The sequence below is a fragment of the Amblyomma maculatum genome, chromosome 2 (assembly GCF_055883805.1).
Source record: "Amblyomma maculatum isolate TAMU_Amacu chromosome 2, ASM5588380v1, whole genome shotgun sequence".
Classification (NCBI taxonomy): Eukaryota; Metazoa; Arthropoda; class Arachnida; order Ixodida; family Ixodidae; genus Amblyomma; species Amblyomma maculatum.
The window spans coordinates 49481303-49509227 of record NC_139345.1 but is presented as its reverse complement, the minus strand read 5'-3'; the positions used below and the strand labels follow the sequence as shown (position 1 = coordinate 49509227).

Below are 27925 nucleotides of genomic sequence, written 5' to 3'. Positions count from 1 at the left end.
TAATTTGCTGCACTAAACATAAAATCAAAGTAATAAAATAAACTAATGAAGAACTTTTTTATAGTTTATTTGCTTTACAGATTAATTGCTGTTGGTGCTTTTATTTTTTCTACTGAGTAGTCGTAACTACTGTTACTTTCGTATCTGTAATGGCGGGAATGTGATGTGACATTTCGAAGTTTAATTTTGTCTGCTCTAGCCTGCTCGTTTCCCGCTGTAGTTCGTCGAAATGTGTTCACTGTCGTCGTTCCCTCCACCGCCAGGAAAAAGACTAATTACTCTGTGCGAAAAAGGCGCCGACTTACACGCTGGAACAGAGAAAGACTGCAAAGATTTCGCAGATCGAGTGAGTTTACCGAGCTGGGACGTCTTGAGCATGTTCGCGTTGTACACAGTACCTGTCCCTTCCTCGCGAAACCGCGAATCAATGATTTGTCTGGGTTTATTTTATATATGTATGCAGGAAAGAAATGCTCAGTTTCGGCTGTTTGTGAATTGGTAATAGTGTTCGTTTCCATGAGGGATGTGCTTTAATTTCTCTCGTTTCGCAGCACACGATCATGAGTTTCTAGTAGACTATATTGTCTCCCTTCGACACTACAAATCTCATTCGGCTTCGCTTGCCATACTGAATTTGCTCACAACTAGCGCAGAAACTGAATTGGTGCAAATAATAGGTGATAAAGCTCTTTCTGCAAATTACATGATCACAGAATGCAGTAATGGTTTCCTAGGTACCACAACCCTGACGCGCATTTTCATTCGTCTTTCTTGTTGCTTTTTCATGCCAGTTGCCTCCTGTCACAAAGGCAGTCCTCGTGATTGTTTAGTCATTGACTCATTGCTGCACATGTCAGCAAAGTAACAATTCTCGTTACAGTTACCATGCTGAAAACGAAGTTATGCTCTGCTTAGTATTTTTATGCTGTTGAGCAATGCTGAAAACAAGTTATGCTCTGCTTAGTATTTTTATGCTGTTAGTAGAGCAATTAAAACAGATGAGTGTTTCTGACCAGTAGCCACTTTCGACTTGTCTTACGTTTGCTGGGGCTGGCCCCTGGAATGCAAAATGTTAAACTTTCTTAGTTTGGAGTTACCTTGCATGTCTGTGCGTTTTCTTAGTTTTCAGCGTACCCTCGTGTGTCCGTGGTCCGGGAACAAGCAAGGCATCCTAGTTTTGCGGAGGGTGCTGCCAGTGCTTTTCTTCAACAGCCTGAGTCTATTTGGAAGCAAGCATTTGTGTCATGGCAAGGCTTCTCTGCTCTCTCTTCGCATGGCAGTTCACTTCTGTCGGTGTGCTAATGGCAAGCGTTTATATTCCAGGAAGGAAAAAGGATTTATTGGTTTCTTAGAGCAGCTATCAAAGTACAGCGACTCATCCATCGGTAAGCACTCTGTAGTTATATAGGTCGAGCTTGAACTTATCACATGTTCCTGCAATACTTATGTAGGACAGTGCACTTTATAAATAATGTTTAGCACACTTGCCTAGTTAAAATATTGACTCTCCTCTTTTTTCCTTTATTTTCAGTGTGGTCCGTTGCGAGATTTGCGGCAAAGAGTGTTCTTCTGGGCACAAGGTGGTTCTACAAGCAGGGCCTTTACTTCCCGCACCTAATGGTAAGCAGAATTTTGACAGTAAAGCACACTTGTTAAGTTTTCATTACTTACTACTGCTGGTCATACCTATACTGCAGGTTATGAAAAGAAAAATCATTAAAGGAGAGAAAAAAATGATCCTATCGATGACCTGTAATATGGCAGGCATATAGCAAGTCATTTTTGAGGGTAACGGGGGATGCTGAGCAATCAGAAACGTATTCAAGGGTGGCTGAATGTTGGATGGAGAGAGGAGATTAAGAAGTTTGCTGGGATCGGTAGTTTTAGCTGGCATAGGACAAAGTAGTTAGAAGGCATTTTTTTCAACCGTAAATATAGTCTGGCTAGTGATTATTAATATTGCTCAATTCAGAAGTTCTATGGTTTACACAAAAATAAGCTTCATACTTCATGGAGGTAGGTTCTGCTGTGAAAGTGCCAAATATCTTTTCCCAAATGATTGTGGACCAAAGCAGCATTTGAAAATTTAGAAAAAGCATATTTGTTTCTATGAGTGCATGCATGGGTGTGTGTGTTTGAGAAGGAGAGAGAGAGACATATATATATATGCCCTAAAAGACAAATCGAAAGCATTTGCAATGAACAGTTTTTTGGTGTACTGTTCATTGCAAATAAGACCACACAAATTAATCAAAGAAAATGGGGTTTCAACCAAGTATGATACCGCAGATACTGTCTCAAAGCCACTCATGTGCATGCTGAATATCTAAACTGACATATCTGATACCGTTCATTATTTGTCTCAAATGACTAAAAACCAGCTTGCATTTTTTTTTTTTCTCCAGCAAATGCAGAGGCTTAGTAGACACAGAATAAAAAAAAACAGCCATTGGTAAATATGAGCCAGAGTCTGCAATGCCATGTATTACTCTTCACAGGATAAAGCAAAGCATTCAATGGAATCAGCTTTTTTATTTGGTTTTAGCAAACAAGCCAGAGGCATTATAATTCTTTAGCCTGTAATTTCTTTTGGCAGCTCGCTTCTTGTTTAGGTAACAAGAAAAGCCTAATGGGCTGCCTTAAATTTTGTGGGGTAGTCACTACAAACCTGAGTTGTATCCGACTGTAGCATCAATGGATGTATAGCTTGTGTCATCATGCATACAGGTTGCCCATAGAAATACCCCCCCCCCCCCTTCAGGTTGCAAAACAGGAAGATTTAAAAATCACCTCCTGAAACAAAATGCTACTTGGCGTGAAGTTCTACAGAATAGATGAGTCTGGAAGATGTACCGTGAAAGTTGGAGTGAAATGCATGGAGATAAAAATAGCACTTTGAAGGGACACTGAGGACAGCTGTAATTTTTGCTCTTAACCAGAGCTCATACGAGTTATAAGTATAGATTAAGTAGGAAAGGCTTTACTAAAGCCAGTTTGCTAATTGCCTTTGGCTTTTATCTTCGGTCTTCTTTCACATGCTACCTTTTCTCCACCTGTCCATACCTCAACTCCATCCCTTTTACTTCCCCATGGCTGTCATACATGTTCCCAACAAGAACACAGCAATTTTTGTGGCCAACACCATCCTTTTTCTTCCTGTTACCAAAATCTACAAACCATTACCAGCACCCTGCAGGTTAGCTTTAGTTGCTTTCTTTTTTTTCTTTTTTTTACAGGCACATTATTCGTTTCATAATTCTTTGTAAGTGTGTGTTATAAATACGGCATGATATTGTAGATTTGGAGTTTCATCCTGGCTTTTGCTTGTTTCAGCTGTCCAGTGAAGATATGTGCAAGGAGTTTTCATTGGCTCTGGACTGGTGGGTGTCTATTTCGCTTTTTTTCGTTAATTTTGCAAGATATCTACGAAAGACAAAAAATTACTTCTTTTTTTTTTTTGCCTTGTGCGTTCTTTGCTGGAGCATTAACGCATGCTCGGTCTGACCGTGAGTGCAATGAGGGTGATCAGCAAGGATATCCATGTTGTAGATTATGCATCATTTGCACTGTATGGACATAATAGGATTTGTTATTACATAAATGCCTCTCTCCACTACTTAAATTAGGATCATAGCAGTCCACTGAGACTTGTTGAATGAAAGTGTTAATGTGAGCTTCCTACAGGAAGAGCCTTGGACTTTTTTTTTCTCTTTATTACAAAAGTGGACCTAATTAGTTGACAAGATGCGAAGCAAACCTTTTCCTGTCTGGAACTCAGAATATTGAACTTGCTTGCAGTATAGGAAATTTGTCCTGAAAGATGCACAACTCTGAATGTTCTTTTTGCGGAGTTAGTATGGCATACAAAATATGCTTGGTGTCCTAGAATTGTTAACAAGTTTTAAAAAACGGTGTCCTAGTCCAGTGAAACCACCTTAGTGGAAGTGAGAGTCACCTGACCTATTCTGCTGTACCTTTTCTTTCTTTTTTTTTTTTTTCATTTGCTAAATTTGATTAGTAAAGACTAATTTAAATTTCGAACTTTCTAATTAATGAGGGAAGAAAGTGTCAATGCAGAATTTATCGTCTTGAGAAACGGCTAACTAAAATGTTTGCACCAAGCTACCGTCTCCGTCAAGTAGGATTTTTTTGTTTGTTTGTTTTGTTTTTGTTTTTTTACTAGCGCAGAACTATAGCTTGCAAATAGAAAAAATACCTTCCATGTGGCGGTGCCACTTCAGTGCTCCAGACACGTCTCAGAGAGCAGAATTCATTTTTTTCCTTGTCCACTCTGCCTAACGGGGCTTTGTATGCTCATTTGGTACAAGATATATGTGCCAGCAGCTAGTCACATGATAGATAGCATTGTAATAAACAAAGCTTTGTAAATCATACCTTCATGGACACTTTGCAACTAGCTGTTTTAGAGACTGTTTACAAAAACAATATTGGCACTTTGTTTCTCAAACGAGTAATCATAAAGTTAGCTATGTCAAAGGAAACAAATACTGCAGACTTGGTCAGGCAGCTCTCATACAGTTCTCAGTTTGATTGTTATTCAAAAACCTTGATTAGATTTAGCTGTGACACCTAGTAGATAACCCTTTAATGTTTGTACAGAAGCTTTAACTTTCCTTTGTGTCAAGTCGTAAGATAGCCACATTCTGAATGCCAAAATGGTGAATTCCTACAAAAACAAACAGCAGTCTTACTATAAGACAGAGTTTCAACCATTATGTTTACCGTACTATGAAACACAGCATTCAAATTCACAAATATTTCTTTTATTCACATTGTTCCCACAATTAACAGAGTGTCATCCATCATCATCATACTCTAGACTATACCCACTACAGGAGAAAGGAATCTTCCATATTTTTTTTCCCAACCAGTGTGTTTTGTCTCAGGTCAAAGGGCCAGGTGCGGGCCTTCGCCTGGCACCCCCACTGTGCCAAGTTTGCCGTGGCCTCACACGGCGACATGATTCGCGTGTATGGTCCGGATGCCAGCGTTGCACCAATGCTGAAGCACAGGTCCCAGAGGAACATCACCGACATGGCTTGGAAGTATGCCATTTCTCCCATTCCTTTCTGCATTGAATTTGGCTTTTAAAAGCTTTGAGTGTGCCAGTGGCTACACATACAAATGAGCAGTTCATAAGAGATGGAGGGAGAGAGGGGCAAACAAAAACTCTCCATAAAAGGTGCATGTGCCCTGCAGCACCAACTTTATATATGTTTTGATGGATTTTTGTGTTAGTTATTGCATGTTAGTAATGCTTCCAAAAATAAATACACCAAACTTCAGCACTCTAATATGACCATACAGGAGGCACCTGGTAAAGCAGGTGTTTGGTGTGCTGCGCGACACCATAGGTCTTGAGCACCCACACTTAGCTGTGCGTAGCATCATTGTATCCAGGAAATGGGGATCCTGATGGTTGAGTCAATGACGAATGTTTGGACCTTTAAGGCCCCTCGGCAACATACCACTTTGGCCCCAGAGTAGATGACACCACGGGGTTGACTCGACTGGGGGAATTGGCAGTCACAGTTTTTCTGTTCTCCCCATCTTTCACTTTCCTTTCTTCTATCCTACAATTGTCGTCTCTGCTGCTCCTTTCTTTGACTTTTCCTTTTTTCCTGGTGGCAAGGGTTAACCATGTATGGCTAACTACTCTGCGTTAGGTCACATTTCATTATAGACGCGGTGCAAGCTGGCCAGGGCAGAACTTGCTTACAAGTTCCTGTTACATCCCCTTGTTGGGGTTCATGGTAGGTGGCTGCCATGGTGGTTGAAAAACAAAACCTTTTTATGGCTAGGTCTTCTTTTTCACCCCATTTTCTTTCTCTAAAACAGGGGCGCAGTAACCAAACTGCCAATTCTTTCTAAACACGAAGACCACTTTTCTTTGCTTTCACGTAATTCGCAGTCATCATTTAGAAGAAGTGGCATGACATGTCTCACCATTCACCGTTGCAAAGACACTGACTGACGCCATAGGCAAAGGACATAAGATCAAGAAACTTGCAAATAGAGACCTGCTTTTGGAAGTTTGGCATCACCACCAATAATAAAAACTCCCGGGAATCAATGCTTTTGGAGACGTTCAGATTGGGATCAACCCACACCAACCTTTTAACACTATTCCTGGTGTCCTCTCCGATGATGACTTCAAGTACATGACCTAGGGTGAACTGCTGTATAAACTCAAGGAGCAGCACATCACTAGTATACACACAATGAAACAGGCCTTACAACAAAGATATCGAACCCAAGCCCCAGTGCTGTTGCGAGGGGGATGCGGTCCGCACCGGGTGCAGTGAAATGAATTATTGTGTAAAGACTCGACACGGCGCGCATTGGTGCTGCTGAGACACTGACTGGCAAGTGTGATCTTCTCGTAGAACGAATTATTCTGTTGTGAGGAGTATTTCAAAACACATGCCTTAGTTTATGCCAGAGACTCCACGCCATTTTAATGTTGGACCGGGCCTGTGTACGTGCGTGTATCCCTGAAAACACGTCCATCGGCAACCCCTGTGCAGGAGCATGTTAGACGACACCCGTCGGCGGCCTCGCCGCCGCATCGCTTCTTTGTGTGTGCGTGCAGTTCATTCTTCTTTCCCAAGCGAGGACCGCTGGCAGTATCACTCCAGCAGTCTTTTGTCTTGTTCATTTATCTCCTGTGCCTTTCTTGCTCCTCGATCCAGTCATACATCTACCTCACACTTTCAAAACGCCGAAAGGCACGGAATGCCTTTTTTCTCAGTGGAATGGCAAGTCTGATTACTACAGAGGAACGGACAAACAAAGTTGTGATCCGATGCTTAAAACAAGGGGGGGGGGGGAGGGAGGGGGGTAGCTGGTTCGGGTGACCCTAGTGACGCCACTGCTGAGCACTCTGTTCTCACCTTTGCATTGAGCACAGTTTCTGACTCTGTGAAGATGGGGTACACTAAAATCAGTCTAAGACCTCACATTCCTAACCCACAACGGTGCTGAACTCCTCACAGATGAACACAGACAGATACGTTGCATATATATAAATTTTAATACCTTGCTAGTGCTGACCTTCTTGCATTTTGAAAGACCATTTACAAACTTGTTTTTCTCCATGAGAAAAACTTTTTAAGGCATATATAATTTATTTTTTTCAGGGTTCAGACTGGCTGCATGAGTTGCACACTAGCTTCATTACATTGTTACAATGGTGCTGTACTTCACTTGACCTTTATTTTTTAGACGTTTCTGATATTCGTAGCTGCCTGGAAAAGCAGCATACTTTTGGTTGGCTTCTCAATGACATCATAATGTAATGTAGATACACGCACACAAAGAGTAGATGTATTTACAAATATTTACATAAGGATAGTTGACCACAGCGCAGACGAACAACTTCAGGCCAGCGACGCCCAGCACGAACCACACACACTTCGTCGTCCTCGCATTTCACACGTTCCACACACAAGCACAGCACTTTGTCCTCATCGTTGTCCCTTGACATAACTCTCGGCGGTGAAAGCACTGTCCCGGTGCTAAGTAGAAGATGGATCAGATGCATGATACGGCTTGAGGCGAGCTACGTGAACACCGTCAGTGGCAGGGCGGGTGGATATCATCGGAGAATCAAGGGGAGCAAGCTCATATGTCACGTCGGTCACCTGACGGAGCACACGATAAGGGCCGTTGTACAGACAAAGGAGTTTCTCGGAAATACCGGCATGCCGTTAGAGAGACCAAACGAGAACGACTGACCCTGGGGCATAGTGTACTGGGCAATGCCGGTGGTTGCAAACAGACATCTGGTAGGTCTGGGAGGCAGTGAGACGTTCGCGGGCGATTTCACGAGCCATAGTTGCTTGGCCGATGATGGCGGCAGCAGTGTATCCAATGGCAATGCAGCATGTCGACCAGATAGAAGATAGAACGGCGAATAGCCTGTGGTGTCATTCCACTACGAATTATAAGCAAATGTTTCATAGGGCAAGTCAATGCCCAATCACGGTGGTCGGGTGCGACATACTACATGGATAGCATGTCAGTCAGGGTCCTGTTCAGGCGCTCAGTAAGCCCGTTCATTTGAGGATGGTACACTGTAGTGAGCGTATGCTGCATGGAACAGGACTGGAGTGTGTCGTCAACTACCCGGGACAAAAGGTAGCGGCCGCGGATTGTCAGCAATTGGCATGGAAGACCATGGTGAAGAATGACATTTTGTGACAGGAAATCGGCGACATTGGTGGCCCAACTGGTTGGCAATGCACGCATGATAGCGTACCGAGTGGCATAGTCAGTCGCAACAGCGGTCCAGCGGTTGCCGGAACTGGACGTCGGAAAAGGTCCGAGGAGGTCAAGTCCTACATGATGGAAAGGTACTAAGGGTATGTCGATAGGCTGCAGAAGGCCAGCAGGTAAAGTGGATGGGCGCTTCTTGCATTGGCAGAGGTCGCAGCTGGCAATGTAACGCCGAACACTACGGTATAGATCGAGCCGAAAGAAGCGGCGTCGGACCCGATCGTACGGTTGTGAGACACCGAGGTGGCCAGCGGTAGTCAGGTCATGTAGTTTCCTGAGGACAGACGAGCGGAAACGCTGGGGGACGACGAGCAGGAGCGGAGGTCCTCAGGACAAAGGTTGTGGTGATATAGGATGTCATCGCGAAGAACAAAGAGTTGGAGTGAATGGTCTGAGGTGGCACCGCTGAGGCGATCGATTAGTGGGCGCAAGGAGGAGTCTTGCCGCTGCTCGTTTGCGATGTTAAGCCTAAATTTTACTTATCCCTTATAGACCTTACTGCACTTCTGTGCTTGCTGTTGCCTGCCAGGAGGGAATCCTGATCTGGCAAGTGGAACCTACATCACTGATTCCTAGGTAAGTCATATCATTGCTGTATCATCTTTCTTCACCAAGCGCTGTTGCTATCAGTGGCAAATCAAATAGTTTTTTTTTTCTTTTAGCGTATGAAGTTTCCCTGGCAGCCCTCTCGTATACTATAGTGCAGTGGCATGCTCGGCCTTTCTAGAAAAAACCTCATAACCTAAAAAAATGCACATGATTACAAAACAAGTATTCAAAAAGTTCTAAAGCTAGTTGTGTTTTCAAGGAAGTGCTTTATTTATCTATATTTACACGCTATCACATTCAAAATACATACCCTTGTGCAGTGCAGCTCTCCCGACGTTCCTGCCTCTGCAGGAATAGGTCCTGAAAGTCTTTTTTTGAAGCACGTAGGGCACCTTCTGAGATTGGCGCCGAATCTTCGCTGTGGTGTCTGAGACAACACTCTTTGAGCTTGATGTTCAATTTTGGGAAGTGGTCAAAGTTCGCAGGAGCTAATTCTGGCTACTTGGCCAGGTACAGAAGTGAACATAGGCAGTACTTGCTGTAGGGCTCTTAGGTTCATGCTATAAATTTGAGCGATCCAGACAACATGAACACAGGAGGATAAGAGGGACAAAAAGAGTGCCTATTACCTACTAAGTTTATTTCGAAAAGCACTGTCTTTTATACGCTCGTACATTATCAGAGCCATTGCAGATGGTACCTCGTTCTTGCTATGCCATGTATGAGCATATAAAAGATGACGTCCGCTATAAACTCAGTTGGTAGTAGGCGCTCTTCTTGTCCCTCTTGTTTTCCTATGTTTATGTCATTTTCATCGTTAAATTGTATAGTTGAAGTGAGATGATGTTGTTTTAGGTGAACAAATTTCGTGTTATAATTTCATGCTCACTTTCTGTTTTAATTTGCTTCTTGTCATGAGGTTGCAGACATGTGAACTCATGTAGTGAAAACCAGCTATGGTTGCACAGCTCTAGATGTACACAAAACAATGTCTTTTGACGCACTGACTTGTTAAGGTTGGTGCTTCCTGTCACTGTGCTGGCCTCTGTTGGCGTGATGCAAAACACGTCTCAAGACTAATTGATACTGCCTTACCACTTCTGAAACGCTAACTACTGCATTTATTCGGTGCGGTGGGGTTTTATGAAAGCTGTTGACTAGCTCATACTAATGATCTTTCATTTTGTGCTTCTTTTTCAGGCCATCGTCAGCATGTGCATCGCTTCTTTCCCGTCCTGAACACAATCCAGTGACCAGCATATCATGGCACCCAAAGGGAACACTCTTGGCATCAGCGTCTGCAGCTGACTCCTCACTTCTTGTGAGGGCTGGCTCCTTTTTCCTTGTTCCTATGTTTAAATTTGTGCATGTTTACTGACACAGTATGAACACACGGGCTTTGGCACCTCTCTTTCTCAACCTTGCAGACAATCGAGCTAGAGATTGGCACTTAGAACTGAAGCACATTTAGATTCAGTACGCCACTCTTTCCTTATATATATATATATATATATATATATATATATATATATATATATATATATATATATTTTTTTTTTTTTTTTTTTTTTTTTTTCATTCTTGCAAAAAGTTTCAAACAAATGAAGGTTCCCTTGAATATGTGTGCTTGCATCTGTGCTGATGTTAGGTGTTCGGACCTTTTGTTTTTCATTGCTAAAATATTAGTGAAATATTATTATGTCCCATGCAGACAAAAGTGGCACAGCATTTATCTTGGCTTCTTCTTTTTTACGAGACGCTTTTGTAGCAGTAGTTTTTAATTTACCTTTTTGTTACTTTGTTTTTGTTTTTAGGCTTACCTGTATGTGAAATGTTTTTTATTCTCCCCAAGTCAGTCTTTGGGTACACACGAATAAACACATAAACAGTCATATTAAGAGCTATGTTTACAGAAGGTTATTGTACAGTTGCAACAAGTGCTGAAGTTAAGGAATTGATTCGTGCAGCAAAAAATGTTGTTTGGAAGTTTAGTTCCAAAAGCTTTCTTTTATGTTCTGCTTGCAATCTCTATTGAATCAGAGGACTGCACATTATGTAGTCTGTGTGCTGGTGATGGCAACGAAACTGTCGCTTTTGTGGAAAGATGGAACAGGACACTGTAGTGCCAGTCATGCATGGTTTCATGCTGAGGGCTTCTCGTCACCATTCCAGAAGTTGTCAGTATCCTTTCATGCAATGTAAACAGCCTACTTAACTGAAGACAACACCAAGCTGATCCTAAGTCTGAGCAGGCAACACTAGATTAGCCAGCAGTGTAGCAGTACTGACAGTTGGGCAAGTTGGTTAATATTCATGATGAAGAATAGGGCAAAGGGAACATGGAGACAAGCAGGAAGGGCAAGGCGCTTGTCCTCATCGTTCCTGTCCTTCTCCATGTTCCCTTCGCGCTGTTCTTCATCATCATCATAGCCAGTAAAACTTTGCTAAGGTGGAGAGCCTCCACATCTGCAACGACAGGTTTGAAGTCACTGATTAGGGACTTTTATATTTAGTACGGCCTTTTATACTAAGTTCCTAAAATATACCATTGTCTCATTGCATTATTGGTTGGAGCATTTATTTTTTTCCGTGTGACCTACTGTAGCTGCTAGTGAACAGCAGGAACAGTTGCCTTTCCCAGTTAAAATGGATTCCAAAAAATAATATCGGCATACTTTTATTGTCGTTTTTGGATTACACTGGAGAGTTCAACTCCTCGATGTTTATTTTTTACTTATGCCGTAAGAGACTATGGAAAAGATGTAGTAAATTTAACACTGTCGCCTAGAAAGTATCGAATTTGCCCTTTGCCTGTGGCAAAGGTCTCCCCTACATCCCTCTGTTTAACCCTGTCCTATACCAACTGCATCACACCTGACTCTACGATTCCCCCTGCTATGCTTGCACTCTCTTTGTATTCATTTGCTCTTGACGACCATCAGTTATCTAGCCCATATCTATTTCTTTTGGCTGATCTCAACTCACGTTAGTTCTAATACGCTCTGCTACCTTCCAGCCTCCTAAAGTTACACCAATTGTTTTCCTTTCTGCGGCTCTGTGCATTGCACTCAGTTTGAATTGGATGCTTTTTGTTAGTTCCCATGTTTCTTCCTCGTAGGTTAGTACTAGTAATATATAGCTGCTGCATACATTTCTTTTATGAAAGATGCTGGTAAATTGTTATTCATGACCTCAGAGTACCTGCAAAATGCACTCCATCCCATTCTTATTCTAGTCATTTTGCTCTTGGTGGTTCCCCAGGTCTAATTAATTTGATCATCACTTCTGCATGCTGCTTGGTTGTGGCAGTTTCAAATGCGAAACATTCCCCTGTTGAACTCGTTCTATAAATTTGAATGTAAGACAGCGGCATGATCTGTTGTGGTATGTGCTAGGAGTTGTTTGTTGTCTCTTTTCTTTTTGTCATGCAACGAGAGACATATTTATGCACTTACCCCTGATTGCATCACTACAAATTCAAGAAGAGCTGTTAAGCTTGAGGTGGGGTAGGGTTAACATCAGCAAGATTCAATAAGGCTAGAGCTAGCTCACCCAACTTTGCGACGCTTCCACCATTGCGTTAACTTTTTCAGTGATTATTGTGCTGACAGTAGTCCTCGTTCGGGAAGTATTTCTGAAGTAATCGGTCAATGCCACGCGTTGGCTGAAAGGGGAGCAGATGCATTTCGCCCTTGAGTGCCATCCTGCTTGTGTGTTTATCAGATCTGGAATGTCACGATGGAAGATTGCATCCCGCTGACCCGTGTGGCCGGTGGTGGAGTGTGCCTGGTTCGCTGGTCGCCTGATGGCTCGCACCTCCTAGCAACAGCACCACAGAGCCTCTTCAGGTGGGAGCTTTGCCACTTTTCGAGCCCAAAAAATAATTTTTTTCTTTCTTCGCATATTTCTTGTGCAAAACAGTTTGAGGGAAATTTGCTTCAAGTATGTGTTGCCATTGAGCTTAGTATTCATGTGCGCACGGGGTTTTCTATAACCTGTTATATAGTACTAGTCAGACCTGGATATATCAAAGTCAAAAGGGAATTGGGAAATATAGTTCGATATATTCGTAATATGATACATGAAAAATGTTGATGGATAAGCTTATCTGTAACCTAGAAGCAAGAATATATTGTACCCATGTTAATGACACCCTTCGTGCATAGATATGCTACTTGCCAGTATGCACTGCTCTCTGTGCATTGCGATGGCTGCTGCGAATAGTGCTGTGGAACTAGCTGCTGCCTGTCATGAGATGCCTAAGGCTTTTACCAGTATACTATAATTGGAATATAATCATTTATTTAAATTAAGTGGCAGTTGGTTTCTGCAATGCATTCAGCAGTGAAGCAAGACACTCGAAAGCAACCGCTAGCATTTAGTTAAATTTGCTGTTGTAAGGCTGCTAAGTTAAGGCTCGTAAGTGGTACCAGTCTACTGCACCCAACCCTCTCCATAAAGTTGCAAAAGGATCTTGTCTGATTTTTATTGGGAACTTTTAACTTGTAGGATTACTGAGCTCTGGTTATGCTGGCATAGTTGCCACGAAGTCACTTTAGCTATTAATTTCTTTTAGGGCACACATGAATATTGCTTGAACAGTGGAGCATGCTTTGTTTACTTCTGTCGCTGGTTGTATAGTTGAGGTTTCTGTATTCGTAAATAAATTCTCAGGTGTCGAAATGGTAACAGTGCCACCTGTGCTTCCCTGCTTGGTTGCAGGGTGTGGGGCACCAAGCACTGGCAGTTTGACCGGTGGTCAACGCAGCAGGGACGCTGTCGAGTGGCGTGCTGGAGCCCTGATGGTCGCTGGCTGCTCTGCAGCTTTACTGACAGGCCTGCCCTGTACGCACTAAGCTTTCCCGACCCAAACAGGGAGGGCAGCGAAGGGTCCACAGATGCCACTTGGTCACCGCACCCAGACGTGGCCTTTGGCATGGGCCTGCCAGTGGCCGACCTCAGTGTGGTGGAGTTTGTGCTTCCTGCCGAGGGTCAGAAGAAGGGTGACGATCCTTCCGGTGAAACTGTCAGGTAAGTGTGCTCTGACTGCTGTCACTGTCCTGGTCTATAGGGATTTTTAATTTATGGGTTGAAACTTTAAACAGGACACTGAGAGCAATATTAAGGTGGTATATGTATCAGTTAATTACTATGTTGTCATGCCTAAAGAGGCTGCACTAATTGAAGATAGAATTTTTACAAGCCATGGAAGACCAAAAAACGAAGTACAGATATCGTTGCCGCTAGCCATTTTCAGCAGCCAACTGTGATGATGTTAGGGCAGATTTTTGTATGCAAATCTCTGAGGCTAGGCTGCAACACCATTTGCTTCTGAGAGGTAAACACCGAGTTGCTTCCATCACTGATGTCACAAATTCAAATGATGTGGTGGGAACAAAAATGCTGCATTTTTAAGTCTGCTTTTGTCACTAATAGATGTGTGTTTTGCTTCCTGGCAGATATCAATGTGGTAACCACAAATAACCAAATGGTCAGTCTTTATAATTAGGGAGTAACTACTCATTAACATCCACCCAAGAGCAGCCATACGGCTTCATAGGAAAGTTCTACACTTTTTCATTGGATGAGGGAGATGTCCAAACGTTTCCTCTCTGGATTACTAGAAAACCTGCTCCGCTGCAGCTTCCACCACTCTAGCACGAAATGCAAAAAAAAAAAAGTCCAGGGAGCAATATGGCGGCATACTGTGGCCACTTATTGAAGAAGTGTATCCAGCTTTCTCAGAAACATTGGTTGGCTTGGGGCCTAGGATAAATAATGTTTCCAAGACAGCTGTATATCTTTCCTTTGTAGCCATATGGCTAAAAACTATCGAGGGGTTTTGCCCATGTAATGATGCACCTACCCATGCTGCACCTGATAAAAATGCTAGCACCAGTACTAAATACATTCTCTACAGGGGGAAAAATAATTAGGTACAGACCTCGGCTTCAGTTGAGTGTACCTAGTTGATATTAATGGGAATCTCATTTGCGTCTTCGTTTTAGTAAACCTGCCACATGTCTGATTTGTTTAATACAGAGCGGAACAGAAATGTATGGCAAGGCTTTGGAAAGAACAAAATGAATGTTGCCTAGGCCCACACAGATGTGTATAGGAGGCTGCTAACCTTTTTAATGCAGCCACACGCTAAAATACTAGCTTTGTTTTCTGCTGTGTGGTTTGTTGGCAGAATGACAAGCACCCTCTTGGCCATAGGATGTTTTGTAGACTGGTTCTGTTTCTTTTTAACTGTATTTGTGCGTGTGTGTGTGTGTGTGTGTGTGTGTGTGTGTGTGTGTGTGTGTGTGTGTGTGTGTGTGTGTGGTGTGGTGTGTGGTGTGTGATGTGTGATGTGTGATGTGTGATGTGATGACAGAAACCCCTCTCTGAAATAGAAGCTTTTCATTTTTCAGTTACTGCTGAGTCTTGTCCCTTTCCTTGGCCTGATTCGGCAGAATGGCCCGGTACTACTACATGATTAGCACTGTGATGTGTCTTGTTGCATCTGTAATACAGCAGCCCCCATACCTGTATGGGGGGTGTTGTTGGTTGAAAAGGGATTTCTTGGAATTTGGGATTCACTTTGGTGTTTTCTTTCGCAGGATAGGAGGCCTGGTTCAGAACATGGCCTGGGATAAGCATGGAGAGCGCTTGGCTGTTTCATTCAGAGGTGAGCTTGTTGTCCACTAAAGTGGGTCATTCATCAAAACAAACATCCAAGAAAAGCAACAAAATGTTTTCGGTAAACAAGTTGGCAATAAAGGATTGCCTTCATGCATATCGAGCATTAGTGTTCAATGTAAACAAAGCCGAGCTACTTGAGGTACACTCTGTCAGCTGCTCTTGTCATCAAAAAACTGAAGCGCTGGTTACAGCTCCTCACTAGCCGTGGCAACTGGAACAGAAAGTAGAGTGAGACCTGTAGAGAGGTCTGTCCCACATCACTAGTGTATCATGGGAGGTGGCAAGGATGGCTGGCTTGGCATTGATAACACCTTCACCAGTGGTGTTTGAACCACTGATATCTCATCGTTGATGACCACGTCTCTTGCATTGGCATTTCTAAACTGCAGGAAGAGGGCTGCTTCTGTCTTTTCATATTGGACCATGCACTGCCAGGCATTTGTTGATTGTGCAGTGGCAAATGGGCAATGTTAAGCCATTTCTCACTGTTATAAGAACAAGTGAAACTGTTCACTTGTCAGGGCCTACACCAAGATTACTTCTAGTTCATTGCTGCTTGTACTCACAGAACTTGTGCTTCATCCTTTTACGCTTTATGCTAGCCATTGTCGATGTGCTTCGTAGTACCTTCATGGTACTATGCGGCTCGCAGGCAGTTTTCTGCACGTTCATAAGCAGCTTTCTTGCTCTTAGTCATTCAGAAAGAGTGGTAGCTGGTGCATTTACTTCAATGGAAGTATGTTAGTCATGCAGCTTTGTCTAGGAGATGGGTTTCTTTCCTTTCTTTTTTTTTTTTTTTAGGCACACCACCAGTTGCTTATTGCTTCACTGTGGCCAGATGTCCACCCTTGGAGTGTTTTCACCACACTCATTTCCGGCGTTCCCCAGCTTTCATTGACTGACCGGGCACAAGCAGACGCTGAGCTTACATAGCCATGAAAGCATCTCTTCTTGTAGCATCTCTGTTTGTTCTGTCTCATTGACTTGTCGGTCGACTTAAGGACTGAACCCATCAGCTTGTCACCAAGGGATGGTTGTGACAGCACAGTAAATATTCTGCCTTGGCCTATCGAAAACTGGAAAATGCTGTGTGCCACTTTAGCAGGCAAAGATTTGACATCACATTCGTCACAGGAACTGACATCCCAGGGGTGTTATGTGAGAAGAATGCCCATTTGGTGCAACCGCGTGACTTGTGACCTTTCGATTTTTTTTTTTTTTATCTTTTATGAAAGGCGATGTAATCTTAGTTCTTGACCTTTAAGATTCCTCTGCTGTAGCGTGGTCTGGGCTTGACAGGTGTTTCACCTCTGGTGCAAAAGCTCTGCTGCCACAGATCGCATCAGCCGCCAGCATGCTCGGCAGGGGAACTGAGAAACAAGCTTAACTCATTTGCTGCTGCGAAGTAGGATTTCTGCATCGTATTCATCGCAGTGCTTGCTTTAGCCTACTGCACTGTGCATTCTCTGAAAGATAGTTTCCCAGTTAATGAGACGCAAGCATAGGGACTAGTTCTGGTTCTTCTAAATGTTGTCTGCATTGGCGAGGCATGGAGCATGCAGTTTACCTATTTATAAGAGCATATACATGCTAAGTGTACATTTTGACGTTCTTCTCTACCTTTAGGTGAATTCAGTGCAAAAAGTCATGAACACGCACGAAAGATCACAATGCACATGCTGCCTTGTCCTCTCTGTGTTTTCTTATCGGTCTATGCTGAATTCACTTAAAGAAGTACCATATTTACGACTAAGTCTACCTTGTGAACTTTTTTTCACTTCAAATTTTATGCAATAAGGGAAATACTAAAGACAGCAGCCTGTGCTACCACCAATTACTCAGGATGTTTGCCATTGCAGTATTTAATGTGGTTGGTGGCGAAGTGTCCATAGCCAGATGAATCATTGTGTGCATATTTTTGGAACATTGGCTGTGCCGATGTTAGGAGTTTGCTACACCGCTTCTTGTTAACTTTTGTTTTGCAGACCATGGCCAATATGTTGCCTTGTTTAGGACCCGGACTGCACCTACCTTCGAGCTTTTTCCCATGTGAGTCCCTGCAAAACAATTCTTGCATGGGAGTTGAGGGGAAAGCATAGAAATTGAGCTGCCATCAAGTGGTAGTCCCTAGCTGAATGTCTGTTCTACTTGGCCTGAGGATTTGCCAATCTGCTTGGAGCACCACGAAATCGCTAGTTCAACCTCCAGAGTCCTAAGTGGTATCTTTAAATTTCGGTGGGGATCCATATTAATTTCATAATGTAGCCAAGGGACGATCAGTTAGACTCTCTGGTTTCCCTATTCAGCACATTGTGTTTGTCACTTAAAGTTTGTACGCTTTGTTTTGCTGCGGGAAATGTTGTGGTGAGATCACTTTATTTCAGCTACATTTCATATTTCATTAACTGTGCCTTCAGTCAGCTTCAATAGAAGTGATAGTTTTCCAAAACTAGGCCAACCTTTTTCTGCTGAATGGGTTTTTGTTTACCTATTGTGTTAGGTGTGAAGATTCCAAAACTAGGCCAACCTTTTTCTGCTGAATGGGTTTTTGTTTACCTATTGTGTTAGGTGTGAAGAAGGAAAAGATGTCGCATATGTATCAAGAGACTTTCATCTCTCATGCACTGTGCAAGACTCTAGTTATTATGCTTTCCTTTCTGTGTAGTGGCTTTGTTTCTGGCCCACCTGGTGAATCTGTTCAGCTGATAAGCTTCTATAATGGATTTGAAGGTGGCTCGCTGCTCACTGTGGTAAGTATCTGCTTCTGCACAGTTGTGCTTGTACAGTGGCTATCAGAACTAAGTGGGAGGCTATAGAAAAAAATTTTCATTTCTTTAAATTCAAAGCAATTACTCTAGATCTCTTAGTGCACTGTGTGGTTTGCACAATGACGATTGGTTTGCATACATCTATTCAAGTGTGCATGAAATGAGGGTGCTGAAATCAAATTTGTTCTTTTAATACATTGCCATTAATTTACTTATAATAGCACTTGTATTTATGAACTGACGTAGTGCCATTACAGGTGCATTTTTTTTACACATGTAGTACAGTAACTTGTTTCTTACTGTGCTTATTAGTACTATATATTTCTCTAAGGTATACTTTTCAGCATACATTGAATATTTTGATCATTGAGTAGCAACGCAATATCTTGGTGAAAGTATGTAAAAGGGAGCAGAATGCTCCCTGGCTCTCAGTTCTTTCTTTAGCACCTACTATGCCTCACCCTTGAATGTTTTGAGCATGGAGATGTTGACAATATTGATATGGACATTATTGATAAGCAGTCGGCATTATCGATATAACTTCTCTTATTCATTTTAGACAAACGGATATTAGATCCTTAAAACATTTCAGAAATCATATTTCCCAGATTATTTTCTAAAGCATGGCCGAATTCCTAAGTGTTGCAGTTGCAGAAGGTATGTTGCAAGATGTCTTGCTGCAAAAGATTGCTGTCAATGCAGAAGAGCTTAAAATTTTCACTGATATACTCTCCACTTGATAGCTTACAGGACTAAACATTATATATATATTGTTACGGGAACACAGACACAATAGTATATATATAAGTACTTACATATAAGTACTATAAGTAAATTAAGTTTCTTGGCCTGCTGGATCCAGTCTTGTTTTTTTTTTTTTTTTTTTTTTAATTTCTGTAATGGCTCATTTTGTAGAGGGGCTTTTTCTGCCCTAAAAACCACTTTTGTCGCCCGAAATCTGTGCCATAGATTTTTTTTTTTTCTAATTGGCGTTTCAAAGTTTTTCTTGGAAGTTTCCCATTTTCTTTTATTTTCAATTGGTTTTTGCCTGCGATAACCTCTGGTTTGGTGCGGGCTTTCTCTCACATTTATTTAATAAGTTTTGTCTTTTTTTTTTTTTTTTTATCTTGAGAGTTTTACAATAAAGGACTAAGTCTGGTAATTTGGTGCTGATTTGCTGCATGTGCAAACAACATTTTGTTTCTTTCAAAACATCCAAACTTGAGATTAATTTATTAGTTTAGCCCCCAGTAACTTTAATTGCTGAGTGAATGTAATTGATTCTTACTTAGCAGCAGTCTAAAATCCGCATGCTACCAAAGGTTTGAAGGTTAGAACTTTCATGCAGTTTTTCTACTGTGTGGGCACCACACAGTTCACTTTTTTGCTGTCACTTTTGAGGTAGCTGTGCATAAACACTGCACTTTCCATAATGCTTTTCACATCAGGAGACCAGTATATTTTGGCTGTATCTTTTGTTCGTGAACAGTCTTCAACCTGCTTTTGTGTTAGATAGAGTTTATGATTGCAAACCAGCAGCCTTAAGCTTAGTCATTTACGAAGGGAATAGGTTACAAAAGGCTGGAGAAAAAGAAAGGAAATATTTTGGCTGTCATGGTTAAAAAGGTGAAGTGCTGGTTGGGGAGTGCTACATACCAGATTCACAGGCCTTTGAAGCTTTGTCAGTTTGTATATAATCTGGCCATTGATGGCTTGGCTCTACGAAATAGGCTTGCAGTGCAATGTCCTGTAAAAATTACAGAAGAAAGTGGGCATAATGCCGGTCACACTGCTAATATGCATTGCCTCCGTTGGCATATGAGGCTCCTTTACTGCAATGACTCTTGGCTGGTCATAACCATCATCCTAAATCCGAGCACCACTTGTCATGACAGTTCAGTTAGAGAACTTGGGTTGTTCAGCTGCTGTGCTCAAGATCATGAGATCTGACGATAGTTGAAGAGGCTGTATTTCAGTAGAAGCAAAATGGGAAAATGTTTGTACTGACCCAGGCAATTGAAAAGAATTCCTTTCTCGTGACCACTTCTGTGTGGAGGTTCTCAACGTGATTTAGCCTGGTCATTCTGAAGGGGGAAACACTGGCAACTTCTCACTGCATACTTGTTATTCTGGAGAGAGGTAATACACTGGCACGATATTCTTCTAAAATGTTTCCGCACGTTTGCTTAGAGCACTTTTCTTTCTCGGCTCAGTGGCTCAAGCCTCTAGCCTAAGGTCACAGGATCGAATCCCTGAGGCGGCAGCAACATTTCGAAGAGGGGAAGTGCAAAATAACTGGTGTAATATGCTGCATTAACGAATTTAATCTGGAGCTGTCCATTGTGAATGGCCCTTCTCATAACCCATATGCAACTAACTACATGAAGTTAAACCCCACACACCGTGTCGTGCGAACCCATAATTAGAGGGGTCAAAAGGTATTGTCTGTCAGTTGTTTTCTGAAATTCTTCCCTGTAACGTTGCCTTCCTTGGATTAAGGATATTTTCTTCTTTCAGTGCTGGAGCAGTGGATGGGTGAGCCATGTGCCCCTCTACTATTGCCCCATCTTGCCCGTTGACCCTGTGGGTAAAGAAGCCAGCTTCCCTCCCTCACAGTTTGGCTCACCACATCTCTACAGCACAAAGGAGCAGGTGAGCTGTCTTTTTATTTTTTGTTTATTAATTTTATATCAGACAGCTGAGTGGCTTAGTAGCTTTCACTAGGGAGAAAGAAGGGGGGGGGGGGGGGGGGAATTGGCAAAACAAGCAGCTCTGATTGACTTGATGCAATCCCCAACAGTGGCTTCAAGAGATCAGTAGTGTATAAGGGAACTTGTGTACTAAATGGAAGTGTTGTCGCGGGCGTAATGAGAGAAAAAGCAGCTAAGACTTCACAGGCATAATTGGGTAAACTCTGCTCGAAACTATAGTGAAAATGAAAAGAAAATAAGGTTGCGCTTACTTACCAGCAGGAAGTGAAACAGACAGATAATAGGGGGCCATGAGCCAAAAGAGTTAAGAGATATGCCATGATAGTATGCATGATTTGTTCATCAAGATTATTACTTATAATCCCGAAATTCAAATACTTAAATACGAATCAGCTGTCAATCAGCAGTGTTTGGTATGAACAACAAATCTTTCCAGAAGAAGGTAAATAGCTAGATCTTATTGTCCCATCTTTATTTTAGCCTGGGATCAATGCAACTGAAATAGACAAACCCAGATAGCTATTCCAAGAAAGAATCGAGTGACTGAAACTCACCGCTACATCTGTAAGAAGCAACTTTACGACTGGTACTGTGTAGTAATCTGGACCAACGAAATAAAATTGCTCTTGTACTTCCTAAAGCTGTTCAATGCATTTATCCTGACTGTATCCATACCTGTCTTCTGTGAGGAAAAAGAAAGGAGCCGCCATAAGCCCAACAAGAGACTGGCCATCCTGACAAAAGAATGAATGGGCAAAGAAGGAAGGCTTGCATTATTCATCTAAAAATAAGTGTTGGTGCTGTCAACAGCAACTTCAGTGATTTAGGACGAAGCTTCTGATGTCATCTATCATTCACGGTTGTCATGAGCCTGTGCCGTTTCATTTGTCTCTGTGGGCAAGTACTGAGCCTTGTGCAATTGGGCGCGTCACCCAAATCAGCCTGCCAGCCACCTGAAGTGCCATGCCGCAGTCACACTTAAGCTCTGGCTGTCAAGGACGTGTCATTTGAGACAGAAGTGCGAAAATGCAATTTGTCAGCAGCAGCATAGTCGCAAATTTTTGAAAAGTATGCAAATTGCAGTTGCCCGGACCAGCAGGGTACTGACTCAACATAGAAGGTGTTGAAAACCTTTGTTTTGTCGAATTGATAAAGATGCCAGCAATAATGTTTTCATTAGCAAGGGTCACATTTTCATATGCACAAACATTAGCCACTTTTTCTTAACTTGATTGTTCCAGCTGGTGCCAAAGTTGAGAATGCCAGCAGGGCAAGCACTTTAGAAATCGTAAGCGTGGTGAAACCATTTAACCAAAAACGAGTTTGCCTTGGAGGCCCAGCACAGCAAAATTTGCATGGAATTCTGCTAGAATGTTTCTCAATGAGACTTCATTGTTTTTCTCAGGAGGGTTGAAGCACAGTGCATGACATGCCAATAACTGTTAAACTACCTGTTCTCAAAGTGCAAAAAGAAAAATGAGGCCAATGCCTGGAATACTCACAGTGCGTTCATTGAATGAAGGGAGGAAAAAAGAAAGACTACGCCGAAGCTCTCGAGAGTGCAGTACTGAGGGTACAGAAAACGGGAGTTCACATTTAAACCAAGAGCACGCTGAGACACAGATAAGGTGATGTGGCACAGAAAATGTCTCGGAGAGGTACAAGAAACCAGGTAGCCTGGATAGAAGCCACTCGTACCAAACACCTACCTAATCTACCTTCGGAAATGCCGTTTCTATCTTCAGTCTTCACCCCAGCAACACTGCTTGAATCCACTGCGCACTGCTTGTGCCACCCTTAGCCGATCTCATCAACCATTGCGATCATGTGCCACACCTCATAAGCAACAGTTTGTTCATGCGCAATTCCACTGCTAAGAAATTTTCAGGGTCTTTGTCAAAAATAAGACTGTGCGAAATGTCAGATTTGTAGAAGTTGTGCTGCACAAAGGCTTCAAAACGGTGCTGGCACGAGGTGTATATGCACCACAAAAATGTGAAACATAGGTTCGGTGACTGCACTGTTAGCAGTCTGGTTTGGGAAAGACCTGGGGAAGGTGGGGTAGAAAAGGAACTCTGACCAAAATATTTGTCACTGCATTCACTGATGACTCAAATGTAACTTTTTTCAGCTATGGTTCATGTTCTGCTCTCCTGTAGCAAGCATTCAATGCCTTCGTATATATTCATTTCTGTTATCTTGCATGCAAATTCTTATTAATTTGTCTCAGTCTGCAGAATTGAAAGGAGCAGGTCAAAGAATACCATGAAGCATTGCAAAGGTTTTAGAAAATGTAATGGTGCAATACCTGCTGATTGCAATGAACTTTGGCACAGCCCGTGGCTCTGGATTAATTTGGTTGATTGTCAAACTAAAGGCAGCTGTAACGTGTGCATTATGTGTCCAGTGCTGTTTCCTGTAATGTATACCCACGCCTTCATCATTTACTTTGTTAAAGTTTGAGAATACTTAATAGCCGTCTAGCCTTTCATAAAATTTTTAATTCCTGTCCTTTGTAGTCCCCACGTCACTAACTGAAAGTGAGTAAAGCAGTAATATTTCACGTGCCACATGTGCCTTAAATGCGTTCCTTTCACAGTCAATGTAGTAAAGTTAAAAATGCCTAGAGAAGGCTTTAAATGGTAAAGGACCTCAAGTTTCAGCTAAAGTAAACAAGGTAAGCATCGACACTTTACTAGCCGTCTCTCGCAGCACTTACCACCAATGGCCTAAGGAGCACCGAGCAGCAAGCTCATCGACAGCTGGAATTCGAAGGTAAGTTGCCTTCATTACTATGGCCCCTTGTCTTGCCATTGCATAGGACCATATTCCGAGTTTACGTCGTTATCGAAAGTGTCGCTATCTTCCCAGCCTCGAGTAATCTGATTGGTGGAGAATATGATGTGGCCACCTCTTCTGGTTCCGTATTGGCAACACCCAGTTCCGGCGTTTCAACCAATCAGATGACTCGAGGTCACGTGAGATAGCGACACTTCAATAATGACGCAAACTCGGAATACGGGCCTAGGTCAGGGCAGCATGGCATGATTTCGTAGAAAATGATGGCCGTGCATAACTCTCTGCCAGGAAAGCACAGAAATGTGTGCAAGAACATGGGCGTGTGTTGTCCTTGGGAACTTTTCAAGGTCAGCATCTTACAGCAGTTGAGAACAGCCAGCTTCTCCTCCTATATTTCGTCTTGAAGCATTCTACGAATTCTTTGCTATGCAGCAGTGCCTATGTTGGAAGAAATAAATGCACCAAGTTTGCGATGTGAAAGGCAGGGATGGTGATGGGCTTGTGATTTAATGAGCATGATGTGTGTTGGTCGCTTCTCTAGCTTGTAAAGGTTTCACTCAGATATTTTTCGAGCAACAGGATAGGCAAAGTAGTCCAATTACAAATGCCACGCACTGGTTGTTAGAGCCGTGTTGCTGACTGCTGTGTTGCAAGCAGTTGTTTAATATTTATTAGCTGACTAAATTATACTATTTCTTGTGGATTTGTTTTCTTGTGGGCCTAAGCTATCTGCTAGTATTCAAAAGTGGTACACTTGCTGCATGAGTGCATTTACAACATGTAAGCTAGGTGGCTGAATAATAATGCTTGCTTTGTGATTTGGTGAAAGATATTCATTCAAGAAACGACACTGGCTTGAGGAGACCTGTGGCCTTAGTTCATTCTTGTTGGCTTGCTTTTGGGATAAGTGCGCTAATATTTTGGGCCACCATTTTACCTTCCTACCAAAATGGCAAGCTACGCAAGTGAAACGAAGCTATATTATATTGTACTTTCTCATTTTGTGTACTCAAATAACTTTTCTGTGCAACATTTTTGATGGTGTCTTTGTTTCTTGCAGGTGAAGATTGCAGTTTCAACATGTGGCCTCAAAAATCTTGGTTCACAGTCTCTATATAAATGGTTCTCTCATCTCAGGCCTGTTAAATAATAATTGTTATATCTTGAATTTTTTCTTGTTTTTCGTAAGCGGGCATTTTAATTGAAATAAAATATTATGTATATATAAATATAGTAAGGCACATATTGTCATCTCTAGATATGTGCCTTTACTGTCCCAAGAGCTAAAGAAAAGGCAGAAAATATTCGCCGTGCAAAACTTGGGCACATAGCATGCTTCAGGTTACCTGTTATCATGATGTGCATTAAGCTGGGGACCCCAAGTAGTGACAGTATGTAAAGAAACTGCAAGTGCCAGGACCTTGATGCAATGGTGTTAAAGCCTCCGTTGTCCAGAAAATTAGGAGTGACATTGGCATCAACATTGGCTTTGACATTGCTGTCGGCATCAGCATTGTCAGCAACACATCATAAGCATGCATCTGGCAGGTGGTAGTTGGCAAGTAAGATGGCTAGACACTGATTGATTGGCTGTTTATAGGACATCGAAAGACCTCATGACATGGCCCAGTTGGCAGAAGAATGCAGGAAGTAAGAATCGAACCCTCTGGAGCCCTTGAATGCAAAATCAGATGTGCTACTGCTAGGCCACACAGGCACATTAGGCTCAGGTGTGGCTTGGATAAAGCAGGGCTTTATACATATGCCAGGTGCTCTATCACTTAATATGCAAAATTACAACCGTGTATTATTGAGTATGTGTTAGATAACAGAAGCAACGATTAAGGAATTAGTGATTGAGCAAATAGCAAAGTGCAGGTATGTGAATGAGTGTTAACGCTGTGGTATCCTACCCTTAAAAGCAAAACTTAAATCTCCCCAATTTTTTATCGCTGCGTTCATAATGCAAGAGAAGTACTGTATTTATGGGATTCTTTTCTTTATTGTGCTGTTTCACCTGATGTTTCTTAACCTTTGATTGTAATATTTTGGCATAGTTTAGCATTTTAACCCCCTCCTTTTTTTTTTTGCACACCTGATGAGTTCTTAGAAAAATTATAAACTAAGTTCACCTTTTTTTTTTATGTCCTGAACTCCAAAAACATTTTTTATCTGTATTTGTTAAAATACCTTTCCTTTCTAGGTGGGCTTGAATTATTTGTAAAAGAGGGTGATAGCCACTACCTGAAATCTTTTATGAAAGACCAAAGCCAGGACCCTGTAGTTCAGCAGTGGGAATGCAGTAATTTTGATGGGGTAGCTTTGTGTGCCATGGAATTCCAGGAGCTATAAAGTTATGCATGGTCATAATCAAGGGGTAGTATTTTGAGTGCTTACAAGATAAGAAGCATCCTTTTTAATAAGTGGTTATAATTTGAAGGGCAACATCCTTGTTTCTCAGCCTCGGGAATTTGGCTGCTCCCTTATTAGTGTATTTTTTATCGTGGTGCTTTATTTTACTTACCAGGAACCTTATCAGGAAGGGCTGAACCCTTAGCAGAATTCACTGCATGAGAAACTCCTGTCACTGCACTTTTAGCAGTGCACTTTTGTGGCACATTTGTGAGTGTTGTAGTTTTTTCGCTCTGCGTGTGTCAGCTCACATGGCTCATTTAGTTTTTTCACTGCTTGCATCAACGGCAACATCTGTTTCTTGCCACAGCCAACCAGAGTCCTTATACAGTTGCTGTCACATCGGCTGTGCGTACAGATGAATACGGTCGTCGACTTCGCTTGCTCTGGCAGTGTATTTTGCCAGCTCCACCTGCATCACTCAGTGCGGCAGGACTGTCTGTATAAATTGAGCTGCACTTAGCCCTGCACATTTAATGGTTACTGTCGTGGCTGCCCTCTGGTTGCAAAGTTCTAATGCAACCGCAAAACCTTGTGCAAAGAGCTGCATTCCAGAAGTGATTGTTTACACAGCATTTCAACGTGCACTCTGCAGCGGCAATTTCTTAGCCTTAATCTCTATGCGTTTTTAGCAACTGGTGATCCACTCCTTAACCTCTCGTGGTTGCAGCATGACCAAACAGTAGCCCACTGACGAAACTAGCTATTTGAGGTACCAACAGATGGCTATAGGAATCTTGCATATATGCTTTTTTGTGGCTCCTTGTACTTATTGAGCTAATCCATGGTCTTATTGAACGACTCGGCAGTTGTACCTGCATGGCTTGTATATGAAGCATCACCTGTTGCAATGACCATGACAGTGAACGTGTTTAAGTGACAATAAATTACTGCCTGGGCTTTTTCTCTATTGAAGAAGGGCTCACATTTTTCATTGTTTTTATTTTCAATTTTTTCATTCATCTGCAGAAGGCACTCATGGTACAGCAAAATTACCCTTAATAAACATAATGTGTTATACGCTCAGAAAGAGGTGGATAAATACTGCTCACCTTAGGTGCCCCTGCACCATACATCATATGAATGATGCCATCTCTTCTTTACACCACATGCTAAAGGTATACATTTCTCTAAAGGCTAGTAAAAATAAAACTGCATTAATCATTACGTTTCTCTAAGGATAGTCTCTAAACAGATATCTGCATCTGTGATGCAAGACATGCAAACAGTAGAACAACATTTGACGTGACATCACAGTGCCTTGTCTCGGCAACCTATCGTCACCAGATTTGTTCATATGCTCGAACAGCAACATGTCTGAAGATGCAGGTACACTGTCCAAGTTAGCATCTCTGCATGTAATGTGTTATCCGATTTTTATTCCAAAATTATTTGGGAGCCCACATTTGTTTTGTTTTTTTCACTCTAAACTCTACTGGTAAATAAGCCATGCTTGCTACAGCTAAGGCTGTACAGCAATCTGGAGATTAGTGGAGATTGATCAGTTCATGAGAACTGATCAGCTTTGTCATGGTCCTTGATGTGGGGCAAATGCCAGTATTCACAGGTATCAGAAGACTAACACCCTAAATTCAAATACCTGCCATTATGGTCATCCATGTTGGATGTGCAGTCTTTGTCAAAATTAATACGGCCCAAGAGGTTTGCTTCTAAGCTCTGTAACGCGGCTGCTGGCAGCAA

At 42.2% G+C, this 27925-nt stretch overlaps 1 protein-coding gene across 2 annotated transcripts; it reads left to right on the top strand.

Annotated features, from left to right (window-relative positions):
- The first annotated feature begins 146 nt into the window (after positions 1–146).
- Positions 147–27726, top strand: Aladin (aladin WD repeat nucleoporin). Of its 2 annotated transcripts, none has more exons than XM_084594087.1 (16): positions 147–346; positions 1123–1247; positions 1324–1385; positions 1532–1620; positions 3334–3380; positions 4908–5066; positions 8791–8874; positions 10048–10168; positions 12571–12695; positions 13570–13878; positions 15453–15520; positions 17520–17583; positions 18200–18284; positions 20820–20954; positions 23726–23788; positions 26535–27726. In XM_084594087.1, exons 1-15 carry the CDS (start codon positions 230–232, stop codon positions 23744–23746), a joined length of 1611 nt encoding a protein of 536 aa, XP_084450213.1. In that variant the 5' UTR covers positions 147–229; the 3' UTR covers positions 23747–23788; positions 26535–27726. The 2 variants fall into 2 exon arrangements, with proteins under 2 accessions (XP_084450213.1, XP_084450212.1); XM_084594086.1 differs by lacking the exon at positions 26535–27726 and adding an exon at positions 24873–25045.
- Positions 27727–27925: the final 199 nt, after the last annotated feature.